Source organism: Colletotrichum aenigma, assembly GCF_013390185.1.
Source record: "Colletotrichum aenigma strain Cg56 chromosome Unknown KSG_Cg56_contig06, whole genome shotgun sequence".
Taxonomy (NCBI): Eukaryota; Fungi; Ascomycota; class Sordariomycetes; order Glomerellales; family Glomerellaceae; genus Colletotrichum; species Colletotrichum aenigma.
The window spans coordinates 518,856-535,742 of record NW_023500912.1 but is presented as its reverse complement, the minus strand read 5'-3'; the positions used below and the strand labels follow the sequence as shown (position 1 = coordinate 535,742).

The following is a 16,887-nucleotide window of genomic DNA, read 5'->3' as shown; positions in this document are numbered from 1 at the left end:
CAACTCGGCTGAACCTCATTTAAGTCGCAGCACTAATTCCCGATGAAACTGCCACCCACATCGCCACGGAGGAAACAGGGCCGCCGTCGTCCTTGAGATGAACATTCAGCCAGAGACCTCCATAATAAGACCATTTTGGAAGCCATGGAGACCCAACATCATGCTCTCTCACAAGAGGTCGGCAAACATGGTGCTAGGATAAATACTCGCTGGCGCTCATTCACCAGCAAAGAACGGGCTCAATGCTTATCGACAATCAATGGCACCAAGAGCCCCCAAAACCGGAAAGAGACTTCTTGTGAAGACATCTTCTTCGACATACCAGGCGTCAGCCTCCGGCTGCAAGACATCACTTCAGACCCGGAAGTGCTTCTGAGATGGCTCGAATGTCACGTAGCAGGGGCTGCTGGGGGACAAGTCAGGTAGGTTCATACCGCAGGCAATCGAATCTCATGCCCGACTTCCAGCGAAGTTAGCAAGATGACGATCCTCGACAACCCCGATGAAGTCCATGGCACTGACGAGGAAAATCTTGATGGCAGCCGCAGCGTCACCCTGCCAGAATCCGAACTTGCCCCAGGAGAAAGTATCCACTCACCATGCGCCGCCCAATTAATCTCCCCCCAATATCAACTGCACATGCTCAAATTCCTGAATGAAATACTCGCCCGAGTGCTCAAGTTCCGCCCCCGAACTGGACAGAGACAGGAGCGACAAGCAACAGAAGAATTTTTACCCGAAATCTCACGACTACAGGTCAGAGACGTATCAGCACCACGCAAGCTAGAATATAAGGAAACGCTCAGCACTCCGGCCCCGCCGAAGACAGTCAACTTGGTCACCGCTGAGGCATTCTGGACCATCATGGGGAAAAACAGAGCGAGAACAAGAGTAAGCTGGAACGCCTTTGAGAGAGCAATGGGATGTCTAGGGTTTTCAGTAGCACGGTGCTCCGGTTCGGCAGTGACTTTCGCTCCGGAAGCTGGAGCGATGGAGAAAAGATCAATTACACTGCACCGTCCTCACAACGGACAGATCGAGGGATATCGCAGCCTGATACTAGAAAGACGACTGGGGAAGGTCTACGGATGGGAAAAGAACCCCTTGTTTGAATACGATGGCGAAACATTCATTGTTCGCCAATACAGTTGTCCGTCCTGCCGAGGCCGAGAAAAGTTGAATTACACTCCCAGGAGGTTCTTTTCCCAGTTGACGATCAAATAAAGTGGAAGCGCGGTAAGACGGCCTACCACAGGTATGAGGCAAAAAAGAAAAATGCAGGTGGGCCGTCACGAAAACGCAAACAGCCTCGTTCAACTTCTTCTGCTCAACTCCTATCGAGAAAGCAAGCAATATCTAGTTCTAAGTCAAACACACAAGGGCTAAAAGGCTAAGAATTATTATAGATGAATAAGAAGAAGAAGAAAAAGAAAATAATAATAATAATAATAATACTTCTTATTAAGAAGGTAATAATAATTATAAAGAAGAAGATAATATATAATGCTCCCCTACACACCTTTATATATTATATTACTATCTCCTACTTCTACCTTTAGTTAATGAATTACTATATACTTCTAATATTTACTTAATCTATTTTTATTAAGTGTTTATATATATAAATTTATTAATATATACTTAAAATAATACAATCTTATTTCTATTATATTGATATTTTTTTGAGTTTTTTTTTTTGAGTAAATACTTTTTACCACTCCTATATAGGCCGTTATGCCTACCTAGAGAGGTGAAAAGCTCAAACATTTACCTCAAAATGCAACGAAAGATTGGCGATTGTTGTTCAGGTGGTTGAGGTAGAATATAAGAAGAGTTGGACTGGTTTTTCGATTGGAAGATGAGAAGGGTTGGACTGACTTGTCGATGAGTGCGAAACGCTCGACGAATATGAGCTTGTATTTCGTGTGCTAGATGTCTTGAATGTAATTTGTGTACCCACGTCTCCTCGCACTTGAAGTACTCGTCTCTACGTAGTCCACATACCCCTCGATCCAGGCCGCAAATTGGATGATGGAGGCAACATATGAATGCATGATTCCGAAATAGCATTCGAGTTGTTCCGCAATTGCTTCTCTGAGACTGTGAGTGGTACAAGACCTGACCATGAACCAGACAACTGACGTGCATCTTCACAACGATTCGCTTATTGAGTCCCATCTGCATCAACTATCGCAGACGTCGCCTAAGCAATTGGCATTTACCCTAGCTTATTGCTCAATGCCATGATCACCAACATTGCCGAAGGAGTCGCATCTCTGCGAACATCCCTTCACTGACCTGAAGGGCGTGATTTGACGCGACCACATTCAAGGAGAGACACTCATTCAAACAGCGTCACTCTCCCAAAAGGATGTCTTCATTCCTGTGTACTAAGTGAGAGTCTGTTGGCCTTGCGCTTGACATTCGAATTGCTTGACTGATATTTATTATTCGACGAATGCTGCGCCTTGGCTACTTTGGCACCTTTGCAACCTGCAAGGCAGCTTTCTCTGCGCGAGCGGTCAAATAGATTTTCCAGTCATTATCCACTGCATCCTTGGCTTAGACTTGGACGTTTTCTTGTTGATCCCGATGAATCCGTAGCCGGCATGATGAACGATACGTGCCCCTTAACCCACGTCGACGCGGTCATCACCACGCATTCTGTCATGCAGTGCCGAATTTTGCATAGACCTCCTGCCCATAAATTTTGGCCGACCGAGCAATTCGAATCAAGCTCCCTCTTTCCAAGTGCCTCTGGCAGTTTGCTCTCTCCAGTTCTAACGAGGCAAGACTCTTGTTCTTTTCTTCTCTCTTGCCAGTTTTGTATGCGTTCTCCACGTCTTCTGTAACATTATCATTTAGCATACGTCAAATGAACATCATCATCAGGTTCAGCATTATCATTAGATCTATTCCCAGTCGGACATTTCCTAGCTTTATATTCTAAGAAATAATATATTCTAAGAAATAATATATTCTAAGAAATAATATATTTTAAAAATAATATTAAAGTTTTTATTAAATTCTTTTAAAACATTCTTTAAATCTTTTTAAAATCTTTTTAAATTTTTTATTAAGTCTTTTTAAAATCTTATTTAAGTATTTTAAAATATTTTAAAGTTCTCTAAATCCTCTTTAGATTCTTTTCAGATAATATTTATAAACTAAATATAGAAATATAGAAATATAATATAAAGAGCGAAAAGTAAAAGAAAAAAGTAAAAAGAGAAAAGTCAAGAGAGAAAAGTAAAGAGAGAAAAGTAAAGAGAGAAAAGTAAAGAGAGAAAAGTAAAGAGAGAAAAGTAAAGAGAGAAAAGTAAAGAAAATAAATCTTATAAAAGTTGAAAAAAAAATATTAAAGAATTAAATAAATAAAACAGAGACTTTAAAAGGATTTAAAAAGAATTTAATAATAAAATATATAAAATAAGTATTTAAATTAATAATAGCCTTAAGAAAAATATTAAAAATAAATATTTACTAAACTTATATTAAGAGTTTATATTGAAGTTAAGTTTAAACTTTTAATACTAACTTATAAATAATACAATAGCTTAATTAAAAAATAGTTAACTTTTATAATTACTTAACGTATTATATTTTAAGATATTACTTATACTTTTAAAAGCATCATAAGGCTAAAAGTACATTACAGTATTGCCTGAAAACATTGCATCTGGATATTGCTGAGAGAACTGTGGACTTCAAAAGTAGGTAGGTCACTGCAGACGGTTTAAATAAGGAATTAGTTTTAGGAGAAGAAATACCTAGTGTATCAAAGTATCACAAGAGACTAATCATAGAAAGGGAAGGCAGCTTATGAACAAAGGTCTGGGACATTTATTAATATTGTGTACTGCAGACACAGCCTAGTTGTTACAGTCAGCTATCTGACAGTAGGGTCTGCTAACAGAAGCTGGGGATTGATACGTTCTAACAGTACACTAGGGTTGTGGTCTGGGTCTGGGTTGTAGGCTGATAGTAGATTGGGTCTTCAGAGGCTAAGGTGATCAGTCTTAGACTTAATAAGTAATTCGCAGTGAAGGTAAGCTGAGAGTATCTGTGAGGATAAATACTAAGTTGATTGCTGAAGAGCTATAGAAGTCTGACCATAAGCTAGGCTTAGGGTTATACTATATATAAGTCTAATTCTGAATATATTCCTTTATACCTTAGGTTGATCTGGATCATTCTGATCCAAAATGATCGTTTAGCCTCTAAGTTGTGTTAGATCATATTAATCTAATATGATCATTATCTTATCATCATATAACTTAGACTATAGTTCTTCTGTTACTAAGTGAGTCCCTGTTATTCCTATGATCCTGCAGTATAAATATCCTGTCCTAGCCGCCTAACGCCTAAGTAGGGTTGGTCAACTGTTATCTATGTATAACAGGTTGTAATATTAGGTCCCCTCTCTAAAGGTCTTATCCTTAAGACCTAATATAAGTAGGTTGTTAGTCCTAGGTTAGGGTCCTATTAATTATGCTTCCTGATTTATCTATAATACTGACACTATATCAGGTTGCATTCAGAAATCAGATTCTCATGAGACTTATCATACTCAAATTCAGCGCAACTGTAAGGCTCTCAGTGCTCTGGTCGATCACTATAGTTATAACGTAATACCTTATTCCCCTTGTTTTCAGCATAATTAAGTGTGCAAAATAGACCTTGCTAACTTAAAGCGTTGCAGCAAGTGTGTGAAGCAGGGTTTCTCAAACTGTGATAATAGTAATATAGCAAATACTTATGAGTACCTTAGCACCTTAGTGTTTCCTGGTGTTGCTGATTTGTCGCAGTAGTGAATTGTTATTTTAATAAGCAAAAGAAAGTGGAGTGGGAGGAGGAAGAGGCTGAGGAGGCGTTAGAGGTGTTGCAGACTTAGCTTGCTGCTGCTCTAGGTTATTTGTCTCATCTTTAGAGATAGAAAAGGTTCTTAAAGGAGCGTGGTTTAGATCTGATTTGTTAGGGAATACAGTCTGTAGATAAATAGGAGGCTGAGGAATATGCTCTAGAAGCTTAGGAGTCCTGGGTGATAGAGGATTTATTGCTGTGGGGTGCTCAGAATAAGTCAGATTAGTCTTCTATAGGTACTAGGGTGGTTAATTTAGGCATTCCTCTAAACGTGGGTTCTTCTGAGGTTTCTTAAATGGCTTCAGGTGTTCCTAGGTGGATAAATAGTTTTCCTTATTGCAGTCAATCTGCTTCAGTAGGTGGTCTGGTGAAGCGATATAGGTGTCTGATTCGTTTATATCTAGCATTCTTCTGGACTAATATAATAGGTGCTAGTATAGCTTCTCATTCTTAGTGTTATTGCCAGTAGATTATAAGTTCTTCTGCTGCTTTAGTAATATTTTAAGCTGGTTCCTATATATTATCTTTATATCTATATCCTTTCTATTTGATAAGGTATCAGTATTCTTCTGGTTCCTTGAGATAGTTAATAATTTGTTTAACTTTATACTCTGGTTTGTTATCTTCTATAATAATAATATTATTTATCTGTGATCTATATAGTGCTGGTTTAAGGAGTGAGATATAGAATACTAGGTGACACTTCATGGTTTCTAGGAGACTGAGTTTATAGTTAACTAGTGAGATTACTTATGAAATTTTGAAAGGTCTGAGTTTTTTATAGTTAAGTTTGTCGTTTGGTTGCTTTGTCTTAATATTTCGCTGTATAAGATAGGCGCTATCTCCCTCTTTTAAGGTTGGTCCCTTAATCCTTTGTTAGTTGCTAAACCATGCTATTTATTATTATATAAATTTGAGTTCTTTGCATGCGTTATCTTAGATATCCTTGATTTATTATACTGAGGCGACAGCTTTAACTGCAGCTAGGCCTGGTCGCATATTTCTATAGGCGGTTGGTTTAAATCTGTAATTAAGATAGAAGGGGGATTCCTTAGTACTTTCTCCTACTGCGCTGTTATAGGCGAACTAGGCTATTAGTAGCAATATAACCTAATTGTCTTAGTTGTAATTAACATAGGTGTGGAGATATATTTCAAGGATTTAGTTAATTCATTCTGTTTGTCCGTCGGTTTGCAGGTGAAACGCAGTAGATATTACTTACTTAATGCTGAGTTATGATATAATTAACTTCTAGAATTTAGAAGTGAAGATCTTATCTCTATCTGATATAATTTCCTTAGGTGTTTTATGATTAGCGATAATATATTTGAGAAATATGTAGGCATATTCTTCAGCGTTGCTTGATTCCTTATATAGGATGAAGTAGGCGTACTTCATAAGTTAGTCCATAATAATGAGAACGCTATTAAAGTGTACTCCTATAAGGGGTTCTTAAGACTTTAGTAATTTGATAATAAAGTTGAGGGATATAGATTGCTAAGCGGTTTGCAGCATAAGTAAGGGTTATAGCATACTATAACGTTGATATTAAGTAGGTTTGCTTTTGAGGCAGACCTCATAATCCTTAATTGCTTTTGCCACTTATTCTCTAGTGACCTTTTCTCTATATTGTTATCGTAGTTATTTCTAGGTTTTTATGATTCCTTAGTGACTATATATAGGGCAAGCATGAAACTCCATAATTGCTTTGTCGTCTAGTTCGCTAGGCAGGCTAGTATTAGATCGTCCAGCTATTATTAAGAGTTTAGTTGCTAATATTAGGTCTCTATCGTTATTTCCTTTGAGAATCACCTAGGTTTCTTTAGGTATTAGGACGTTATAGTCTAGTTGTCAGCTAAGAGCGTCAGCTCTACTATTATCTGATCCCTTGCAGTAGATAATTTAGAAGTTAAATTCTGATAAGAATTCTAACTATCTAATCTGTTGTTTATTTAACACTTTTGAAGTTATGAAGTATGAAAGGTTCTTATGGTCTGAATATATAAGTACTTTGTGGATAGTCCCTGAGAGCTTAGGTCTCTATTCCTTAAAGGCTTTAATAATTGCCATAAGTTCTTTATTGTGGATCTGATAGTTGAGTTCAGGTCTGTGGAGCTTGCGAGAGAAGAAGGCATATAGATATAGTTATCCTTCTGAATCTTATTGAGATAGTTGCGCTCTGATTGCATAGTTGGATGCGTTAGGCTCTACTTCAAACTGCTTTGTTAGGTCTGGAATGATTAAGACGGGCTTACTAGCGATAAGGTCCTTAATCTTCTGGAATACTGTTTGTTGTGGTTCTTCCTATATAAAGGGTGTGTCTTTGCAGCTGAGACTTATGAGAGCTGCGTTAATCTTGCTATAGTCTTTAATAAATTTGCAGTAGAAGTTGACGAAACCTAGAAATCCTTAGACTTCCTTGAGGTTGTTAGGTACCAGCTATTCCTTGATGGCTTTGACTTTGTTTTCTGATATACAGACTTTTCCAGGGGTGATAGTGAATCTGAGGTATTCCACCCTCTGTGTGTAGAATTCGCTTTTCTTAGGTTCAACTAATAGCTTAGCTTCTTAGAGGGCTTATAAGACGTAGTATATATCTTCTTTATATTTCTCAAGTGTTAATAAGAAGATGAGGATATTATTAAGATAGACTACTATGCAGATATTAACATATTTGCTTAGGACTTAGTTAATTATATTCTGAAAAGTCGCAGGGGCGTTAGTAAGGCTGAAGGGCATAACAAGATACTCAAAATATCCTTTTTATGTCCTAAAGGTGGTCTTCTATTCTTCGCCTTGCTTTATTCTGATTAGGTTGTAGGCTCCTTTGAGGTTGAGAGCTGTAAACCAGTTGGCTCCATAGAGGAGTCGTCTCATTTTGTCGATAAGCAGTAGTGGGTAGCAGTTCTTGATCGTCATCTCATTAAGTATGTGGTAATTAACATATAGTTATAACTTTCCGTTTTTCTTAGGTATAAATAGGATTAGACTTCCTGCTGGTGATGTTAAAGGTCTGATATCTCCCTTCTTAAGATTTTCGTTAAGATATTTATCTAGGGCTTCTATTTCTGTTTAGTTAAGTCTGTAGATTTTATTGAATCGTGGTTCTTTTCCTTCTTTGAGGGGTATTTTGTGATTAAAACTAATATGTTCAGGCAGTCTGGTTTCTAGCTCAGCTGCAAAGAGTTTCTTATAAACTCTATATTCTTCTGGGATAGACAGAAGTAGATCGTTCTTTTGTTTAAGATCTGTCGTTATTATTAGTTATGATACAGCTTCTTTTACCTTGAGGTAATAGAGGTATCATTTTGCTGTTCCTTGTTGTATTGATTTATTTGAGGCCTGGTTCTGACAGGGCTGCTCAGGGACTGAATTATTATAGTCCTAACAGAGTTAGCCTTTACTCTAATCTATCTGTGGGTTGCTTATTTATAGCCAGGGTAATCCTAGTACTATGTTGTATATTCCTAGATCGGCAATATTAAATTAGATTCTTTCTTTTTGATTCAGGTAGCTTATCTCAAGGGGTGCAGTCTCATTATAGATAGTACCTCCTTTATACTTGAATTCTTCTCCTTCTGCCGTATATAACTGGTATGGTTGCTTTTTTCCTCCCTATTATACTTCTAGCCTATTGATGGCTTAGGGGGCAATGAAGTTTGCTTCAGCTCTGCTGTCGATCAGCGTAAGTGTTATCTGCTGGCTGATAGTAACTTCAAGTTCTATATTATTCTTATGTCCTTATGACATCTGGTAGATAGATCTTTTCCTTATTACCTGTTGTGATCTGTCGTCAGTAGGCAAGTCTAGTTTTTTGACTGCTCTGGTTGTCCTAGGTAGGTGATGCGTTTTCCTTCCCATACTGCCTTAGTGAGGCTGTTCTCACGGATTTTAACCTGAGGGGGTCTTAGTCCGTTCTTTATAATTCTCCACGCGCAGGCCTTATCTTAATAATAGACTTAATATTCGTCGCGCTGGCATTTGTTCTATTTCATACTGTCGTTATGTTAACATCTCATAGGGAACTGTGGGCTTAGCCTGAAGGCTGTAAGGCTGTCTTTAAATAGTACTATAGTCCATCTAATCATAACGGAGGTTAAGTAGATCTTATAGATAGGTTCGTTATTATGTCTTCTGGGGTAGAACTAGTAGTTATGCTTTTCTCCTATATATTCCTTGCATTTGTTGTGGAAGCACTAGGGCCAGAAGAGAGTTCAGTGAAGTTAGTGGTTGCTTCTCAGCGCAGGGTGGTCTTCTGTATATAGTTGAGGGTGGTAGTCCTAATCTTATTAATTTGCTGAGGTGCTATAAAAGTGGCGTTACTGCTTATCTTAAAACATATTGATTTCCTAGTACTTCAGGAGTTGCTTGATTCTATCTCCCTAGTTGTTAAGTTCCTCTGTAGAGCTAGAGTCGTCCACACTGGGGGTGAACCTATAGGTGATCTCTGTCTGAGCGCGTTGTCAGGCAACGTCGCGAGGTTTATCTGAGTTATAGGAAGAGCTTTCTCCTTCTCTGAAAGCCTAGTTGTTGGTTATACTGAGGAGTTGTTATTCTATCAGAGGATTATGTTGGTGTTCTGGTTCTTCTTCTGATTCTTGTTGTTAATATAGTTATACTTATCTGTCGTCTTCTTGCTGGATTAGCTCTATTTCCTTCTTGATTTGTTGTTCTTTATAGTGGAGTTGCTGGCTAGTTATATAGGGGGTGATTAGTTCTAATCGCTGAATTCGTAGCATCTCGTTAAGTTGTTTAACTGGTTTTCTAGCCACTTTGCTGTTGCTGGAATGCATTATTGCCAGGGTCCTAGGGCGAGTGTCTAGGATGGTCATATCGTAACCAGACCGTCCAGGGTTGCTGTCCCTTAGGTAGTGTCCTGATATTTCTTTGTCTTTGAGGTGAATTCAGCAGTTATTGTCGTAGCATCTGGTCCACGATTAGGATGCATATAGGGCTTTTGCAATTATGTTGACTTATCGAGGTCGTTCTGCCACTGGTCTCCAGGGGAGCTTCTTAGGCTGTCTGCAGTCTTTGGCGATATAGCCTTGCTTGTTGCAGTTATAGCACTTAGGGTTCCAAGGTTTTTTGTTGTTAGGTTTAGTCATTATGCTGAGATCTATAGGTCTGCTGTGTTATCTATAGGCAGTGCTCTGGCGGGTGTTATTCCAGTTGTTGCAGGGTCTGTTGTCGTTCTGCTAGCTGTTAAACTTCTGTTGAGGCTGCTATTAGTACTTACATCCTGAATTTAGGTTTTATTATTTCTCTCCTTATTCCTTTTGTTGTTTATAGAGGTGGTTATCAACCTTAATAGTATGTTCAATATAGGCGAGGAAGCTAGGAGGTGTTTCTAGTTTAGCTATTTCGTCTTTAATATCATCCTTAAGTCCTTAGTAGAAGGCAAAGACTTTGCTTTCGTCAGTTATATAGAGTCTTATAGCTAATCGCCTAAACTCTGCAGCATAGAGCGTAGCTGACTTAGTTTGTTGTAGGTAGGATAGGTCTCGCTCAGCCTGTCTTCGTTTATTAAGGTTAAGGAAGAGGGATTCTAAGGCCTTAATATAGCCTGTAAAGCTGAAGAAGATGCTCTTTACTTCCTCGCTATACTTCTCAATCGGGTTATCAAGCTATTCCTGTTGGAGGGGTTTGAACCAGGCAAGGGCTCATCCTTAAAGGAAAGTGGCTATATATATATCACGTTTGGTGTCGTTCTAGAAGGTGTTTATATAGAAGGCCTGGTAGGTTTGAACCTATACCAGGTGTCCTTTAAGTTGTCCTAGGGTTCTATCGAAAGTGGAAGGCGTGTTAAGCTTGAGGCGTTCTCATCCTTCAACTGGGGCGGATATAATATTAGCAGCAGCTTAGTGTTACGACCCGTTATGCATGGATAACAGTTGACCGACCCACTTAGGCGTCAGGCGGCTAAGACAGGATATTTATACTCTGCAGGATCACAGGAACAACAGGGACTCACTCGGAATAGAAGAACTATAGTATAAGTCACATGATGATAAGAAGGACTGACAAGAGATAAGCAGTCCTAACTTAGGACTGACATAGAGAAAGCGGTCCACACCTAGGGACCGCTCAGAAAGACATTAGTCCTCAGAGTAAGGAAACCACCTTAGACTTATATATAGTATGACCCTGAGCCTAGCTTATGGTCAGACTTCCATAGCTCTTCAGCAATCAACTTAGTATTTATCCTCACAGATACTCTCAGCTTACCTTCACTGCAAATCACTTATTAAGTCTAAGACTGATCACCTTAGCCTCTGAAGAACTGATCTACTACAGCCTACAACCTACAACCACGACCTAGTGTACTGTTAGAACGTATTAATCCCCAGCTTCTGTTAGCAGACCCTACTGTCAGATAGCTGACCGTAACACTTTGATTGCTCCTATTCAGTAAGTTGACCATTAATTCCTACTAATAGTAACAAATAATAATATCTTCCCACGCCTCTGTTAAGTCGCCTACCCTGGGATCCTCGTCTACTTCTAGAGGACGAGCCACCTAAAACCTAGCCTAAGAACTAGGAGACCAGAAGATAAAGGACGACTTAGACAGCGAGGACGACACCAAAGAACTTAAGCGCCAGCTTAATAAGACTAACAGCAACTTTAAGGCAATGCGTGAAATATTCAACCAGAACGCTGCAGCCCTTAGCGAACTCCAGGAACAAGCCTGCAAGACTTAGGAACTTGAGAAAGAAGTCCAAACCCTCTAAGCTGCTGCTAACGTCATATCCGCCCCAGTTGAAGGATGAGAACGCCTCAAACTTAACACGCCTTCCACTTTCGATGGAACCCTAGGACAACTTAAAGGACACCTGGTATAGGTTCAAACCTACCAGGCCTTCTATATAAACACCTTCTAGAACGACACCAAACGTGATATATATATAGCCACTTTCCTTTAAGGATGAGCCCTTGCCTGGTTCAAACCCCTCCAACAGGAATAGCTTGACAACCCTATCGAGAAGTATAGCAAGGAAGTAAAAAGCATCTTCTTCAGCTTTACAGGCTATATTAAGGCCCTAGAATCTCTCTTCCTCAACCCTGATAAATAAAGATAGGCTGAGCGAGACCTATCCTACCTACAACAAACTAAGTCAGCCACGCTCTATGCTGCAGAGTTCAGGCGATTAGCTGCAAGACTCCACATAACTGACGAAAGCAAAGTCTTTGCCTTCTACTAAGGACTTAAGGATGATATTAAAGACGAAATAGCTAAACTAGAAACACCTCCTAGCTTCCTCGCCTATATTGAACATACTATTAAGGTTGATAACCACCTCTATAAACAACAAAAGGAATAAGGAGAGAAATAATAAAACCTAAATTCAGGATGTAAGTACTAATAGCAGCCTCAACAGAAGTTTAACAGCTAGCAGAACGACAACAGACCCTGCAACAACTGGAATAACACCCGCCAGAGCACTGCCTATAGATAACACAGCAGACCTATAGATCTCAGCATAATGACTAAACCTAACAACAAAAAACCTTGGAACCCTAAGTGCTATAACTGCAACAAGCAAGGCTATATCGCCAAAGACTGCAGACAGCCTAAGAAGCTCCCCTGGAGACCAGTGGCAGAACGACCTCGATAAGTCAACATAATTGCAAAAGCCCTATATGCATCCTAATCGTGGACCAGATGCTACGACAATAACTGCTGAATTCACCTCAAAGACAAAGAAATATCAGGACACTACCTAAGGGACAGCAACCCTGGACGGTCTGGTTACGATATGACCATCCTAGACACTCGCCCTAGGACCCTGGCAATAATGCATTCCAGCAACAGCAAAGTGGCTAGAAAACCAGTTAAACAACTTAACGAGATGCTACGAATTCAGCGATTAGAACTAATCACCCCCTATATAACTAGCCAGCAACTCCACTATAAAGAACAACAAATCAAGAAGGAAATAGAGCTAATCCAGCAAGAAGACGACAGATAAGTATAACTATATTAACAACAAGAATCAGAAGAAGAACCAGAACACCAACATAATCCTCTGATAGAATAACAACTCCTCAGTATAACCAACAACTAGGCTTTCAGAGAAGGAGAAAGCTCTTCCTATAACTCAGATAAACCTCGCGACGTTGCCTGACAACGCGCTCAGACAGAGATCACCTATAGGTTCACCCCCAGTGTGGACGACTCTAGCTCTACAGAGGAACTTAACAACTAGGGAGATAGAATCAAGCAACTCCTGAAGTACTAGGAAATCAATATGTTTTAAGATAAGCAGTAACGCCACTTTTATAGCACCTCAGCAAATTAATAAGATTAGGACTACCACCCTCAACTATATACAGAAGACCACCCTGCGCTGAGAAGCAACCACTAACTTCACTGAACTCTCTTCTGGCCCTAGTGCTTCCACAACAAATGCAAGGAATATATAGGAGAAAAGCATAACTACTAGTTCTACCCCAGAAGACATAATAACGAACCTATCTATAAGATCTACTTAACCTCCGTTATGATTAGATGGACTATAGTACTATTTAAAGACAGCCTTACAGCCTTCAGGCTAAGCCCACAGTTCCCTATGAGATGTTAACATAACGACAGTATGAAATAGAACAAATGCCAGCGCGACGAATATTAAGTCTATTATTAAGATAAGGCCTGCGCGTGGAGAATTATAAAGAACGGACTAAGACCCCCTCAGGTTAAAATCCGTGAGAACAGCCTCACTAAGGCAGTATGGGAAGGAAAACGCATCACCTACCTAGGACAACCAGAGCAGTCAAAAAACTAGACTTGCCTACTGACGACAGATCACAACAGGTAATAAGGAAAAGATCTATCTACCAGATGTCATAAGGACATAAGAATAATATAGAACTTGAAGTTACTATCAGCCAGCAGATAACACTTACGCTGATCGACAGCAGAGCTGAAGCAAACTTCATTGCCCCCTAAGCCATCAATAGGCTAGAAGTATAATAGGGAGGAAAAAAGCAACCATACCAGTTATATACGGCAGAAGGAGAAGAATTCAAGTATAAAGGAGGTACTATCTATAATGAGACTGCACCCCTTGAGATAAGCTACCTGAATCAAAAAGAAAGAATCTAATTTAATATTGCCGATCTAGGAATATACAACATAGTACTAGGATTACCCTGGCTATAAATAAGCAACCCACAGATAGATTAGAGTAAAGGCTAACTCTGTTAGGACTATAATAATTCAGTCCCTGAGCAGCCCTGTCAGAACCAGGCCTCAAATAAATCAATACAACAAGGAACAGCAAAATGATACCTCTATTACCTCAAGGTAAAAGAAGCTGTATCATAACTAATAATAACGACAGATCTTAAACAAAAGAACGATCTACTTCTGTCTATCCCAGAAGAATATAGAGTTTATAAGAAACTCTTTGCAGCTGAGCTAGAAACCAGACTGCCTGAACATATTAGTTTTAATCACAAAATACCCCTCAAAGAAGGAAAAGAACCACGATTCAATAAAATCTACAGACTTAACTAAACAGAAATAGAAGCCCTAGATAAATATCTTAACGAAAATCTTAAGAAGGGAGATATCAGACCTTTAACATCACCAGCAGGAAGTCTAATCCTATTTATACCTAAGAAAAACGGAAAGTTATAACTATATGTTAATTACCACATACTTAATGAGATGACGATCAAGAACTGCTACCCACTACTGCTTATCGACAAAATGAGACGACTCCTCTATGGAGCCAACTGGTTTACAGCTCTCAACCTCAAAGGAGCCTACAACCTAATCAGAATAAAGCAAGGCGAAGAATAGAAGACCACCTTTAGGACATAAAAAGGATATTTTGAGTATCTTGTTATGCCCTTCAGCCTTACTAACGCCCCTGCGACTTTTCAGAATATAATTAACTAAGTCCTAAGCAAATATGTTAATATCTGCATAGTAGTCTATCTTAATAATATCCTCATCTTCTTATTAACACTTGAGAAATATAAAGAAGATATATACTACGTCTTATAAGCCCTCTAAGAAGCTAAGCTATTAGTTGAACCTAAGAAAAGCGAATTCTACACACAGAGGGTGGAATACCTCAGATTCACTATCACCCCTGGAAAAGTCTGTATATCAGAAAACAAAGTCAAAGCCATCAAGGAATAGCTGGTACCTAACAACCTCAAGGAAGTCTAAGGATTTCTAGGTTTCGTCAACTTCTACTGCAAATTTATTAAAGACTATAGCAAGATTAACACAGCTCTCACAAGCCTCAGCCGCAAAGACACACCCTTTATATGGGAAAAACCACAATAAACAGCATTCCAGAAGATTAAGGACCTCATCGCCAGCAAGCCCGTCTTAAGCATTCTAGATCCAACAAAACAGTTTGAAGTAGAACCTGACGCATCTGACTATGCGATAGGAGCATAATTATCTTAATGAGATTCAGAAGGACGACTACACCTATATGCCTTCTTTTCTCGCAAGCTCCACGGACCTGAACTCAACTATCAGGTTCACGATAAGGAACTCATGGCAATCATCAAAGCTTTCAAGGAATAGAGACCTGAGCTCTCAGGAACCACATATGAAGTACTTATGTATTCAGACCATAAGAACCTTTCACACTTCACGACTTTAAAAGTGTTGATAAACGACAGATTAGATGGTTAGAATTCCTATCAGAATTCAACTTCCAAATTATCCACTGCAAAGGATCAGATAATAGCAGAGCTGACGCTCTCAGCTGACGACCAGACTATAACGTCCTAGTACCTGAAGAAACCTAGGTGATTCTCAAAGGAAACAACGACGGAGACCTAGTGCTAGCAACCAAACTCTTAATGATGGCCGAACGATCTAGTACTAGCCCGCCTAGCGAACTAGACGATGAAGCAATTATGGAGTTTCACGCTCGCCCTGCATATGGTCACCAAGGAATCACAAAAACCTAGAAACGACTACAACAACAATATGGAGAAAAGGTTACCAGAGAACAAGTGACAAAAGCAATTAAGGATTGTGAGGTCTGCCTGAAAAGCAAACCCGCTCGATATCAGCCGTATAGCATGCTATAACCCTTGCCTGTGCTGCAAACCGCCTGGCAATCTATATCCCTCGACTTCATCGTCAAATTACTAAAGTCTCAAGAACCCCTTACAGGAACACACTTTGACAGCGTTCTTATTATTATGGACCGACTTATAAAGTACGCCTACTTCATCCCATACAAAGAAGCAAGTAACGCTGAAGAATATGCCTACATATTTCTTAAATATATCATCGCCAACCACAGAACGCCCAGAGAGATTATATCAGACAGAGATAAGATCTTTACTTCCAAATTCTAGAAGTCAATCACATCACAACTCAGCATCAAACAATTAATATGCACTGCATTCCACCTGCAAACCAACAGACAAACAGAACGAATTAACTAAATCCTCGAAATATATCTCCACGCCTACGTCAACTACAACTAAGACAATTAGGTTGTGTTGCTACTAATAGCCTAGTTCGCCTACAACAGCGCAGTAGGAGAAAGTACCAAGGAATCCCCCTTCTACCTCAACTATAGATTCGAACCAACCGCCTATGGAGAACCCCAAACAGGCCCAGCTGCAGTAAAAGCTGTCGCCTCAATACGCTAAATCAAGGATATCTAGGAAAACGCACGCAAAGAACTTAAATTCGTACGACAAAGAATGATAAAATTCAGCAACAAACGAAGGATTAAGGGACCAACCTTAAAAGAGGGAGATAGCGCCTATCTTATACGGCGAAACATTAAAACAAAGCGACCAAACGATAAACTCAACTATAAAAAACTCAGACCTTTCAAAATTTCATAAGTAATCTCACCAGTTAACTATAAACTAGGACTCCTAGAAACCATGAAGTGTCACCTAGTATTCTATGTCTCACTCCTCGAACCAGCATTATGTGGATCACAGACAAACGATATTATTATCGTTAAAGACAACAAACCAGAATATAAAGTCGAACGAATCATTAACTATCTTAAAGAACCAGAAGGG

The 16,887-nt window shown here is 39.3% G+C and overlaps 1 protein-coding gene across 1 annotated transcript; it reads left to right on the top strand.

Annotated features, from left to right (window-relative positions):
• Window positions 1–144: 144 nt before the first annotated feature.
• On the top strand, window positions 145–1,224 carry CGCA056_v009162 (uncharacterized protein; the record flags this gene model as incomplete). The annotated part of the gene is made up of 2 exons (XM_037324409.1): window positions 145–422; window positions 468–1,224. 2 exons carry the CDS (start codon window positions 145–147, stop codon window positions 1,222–1,224), a joined length of 1,035 nt encoding a protein of 344 aa, XP_037176610.1.
• Window positions 1,225–16,887: the final 15,663 nt, after the last annotated feature.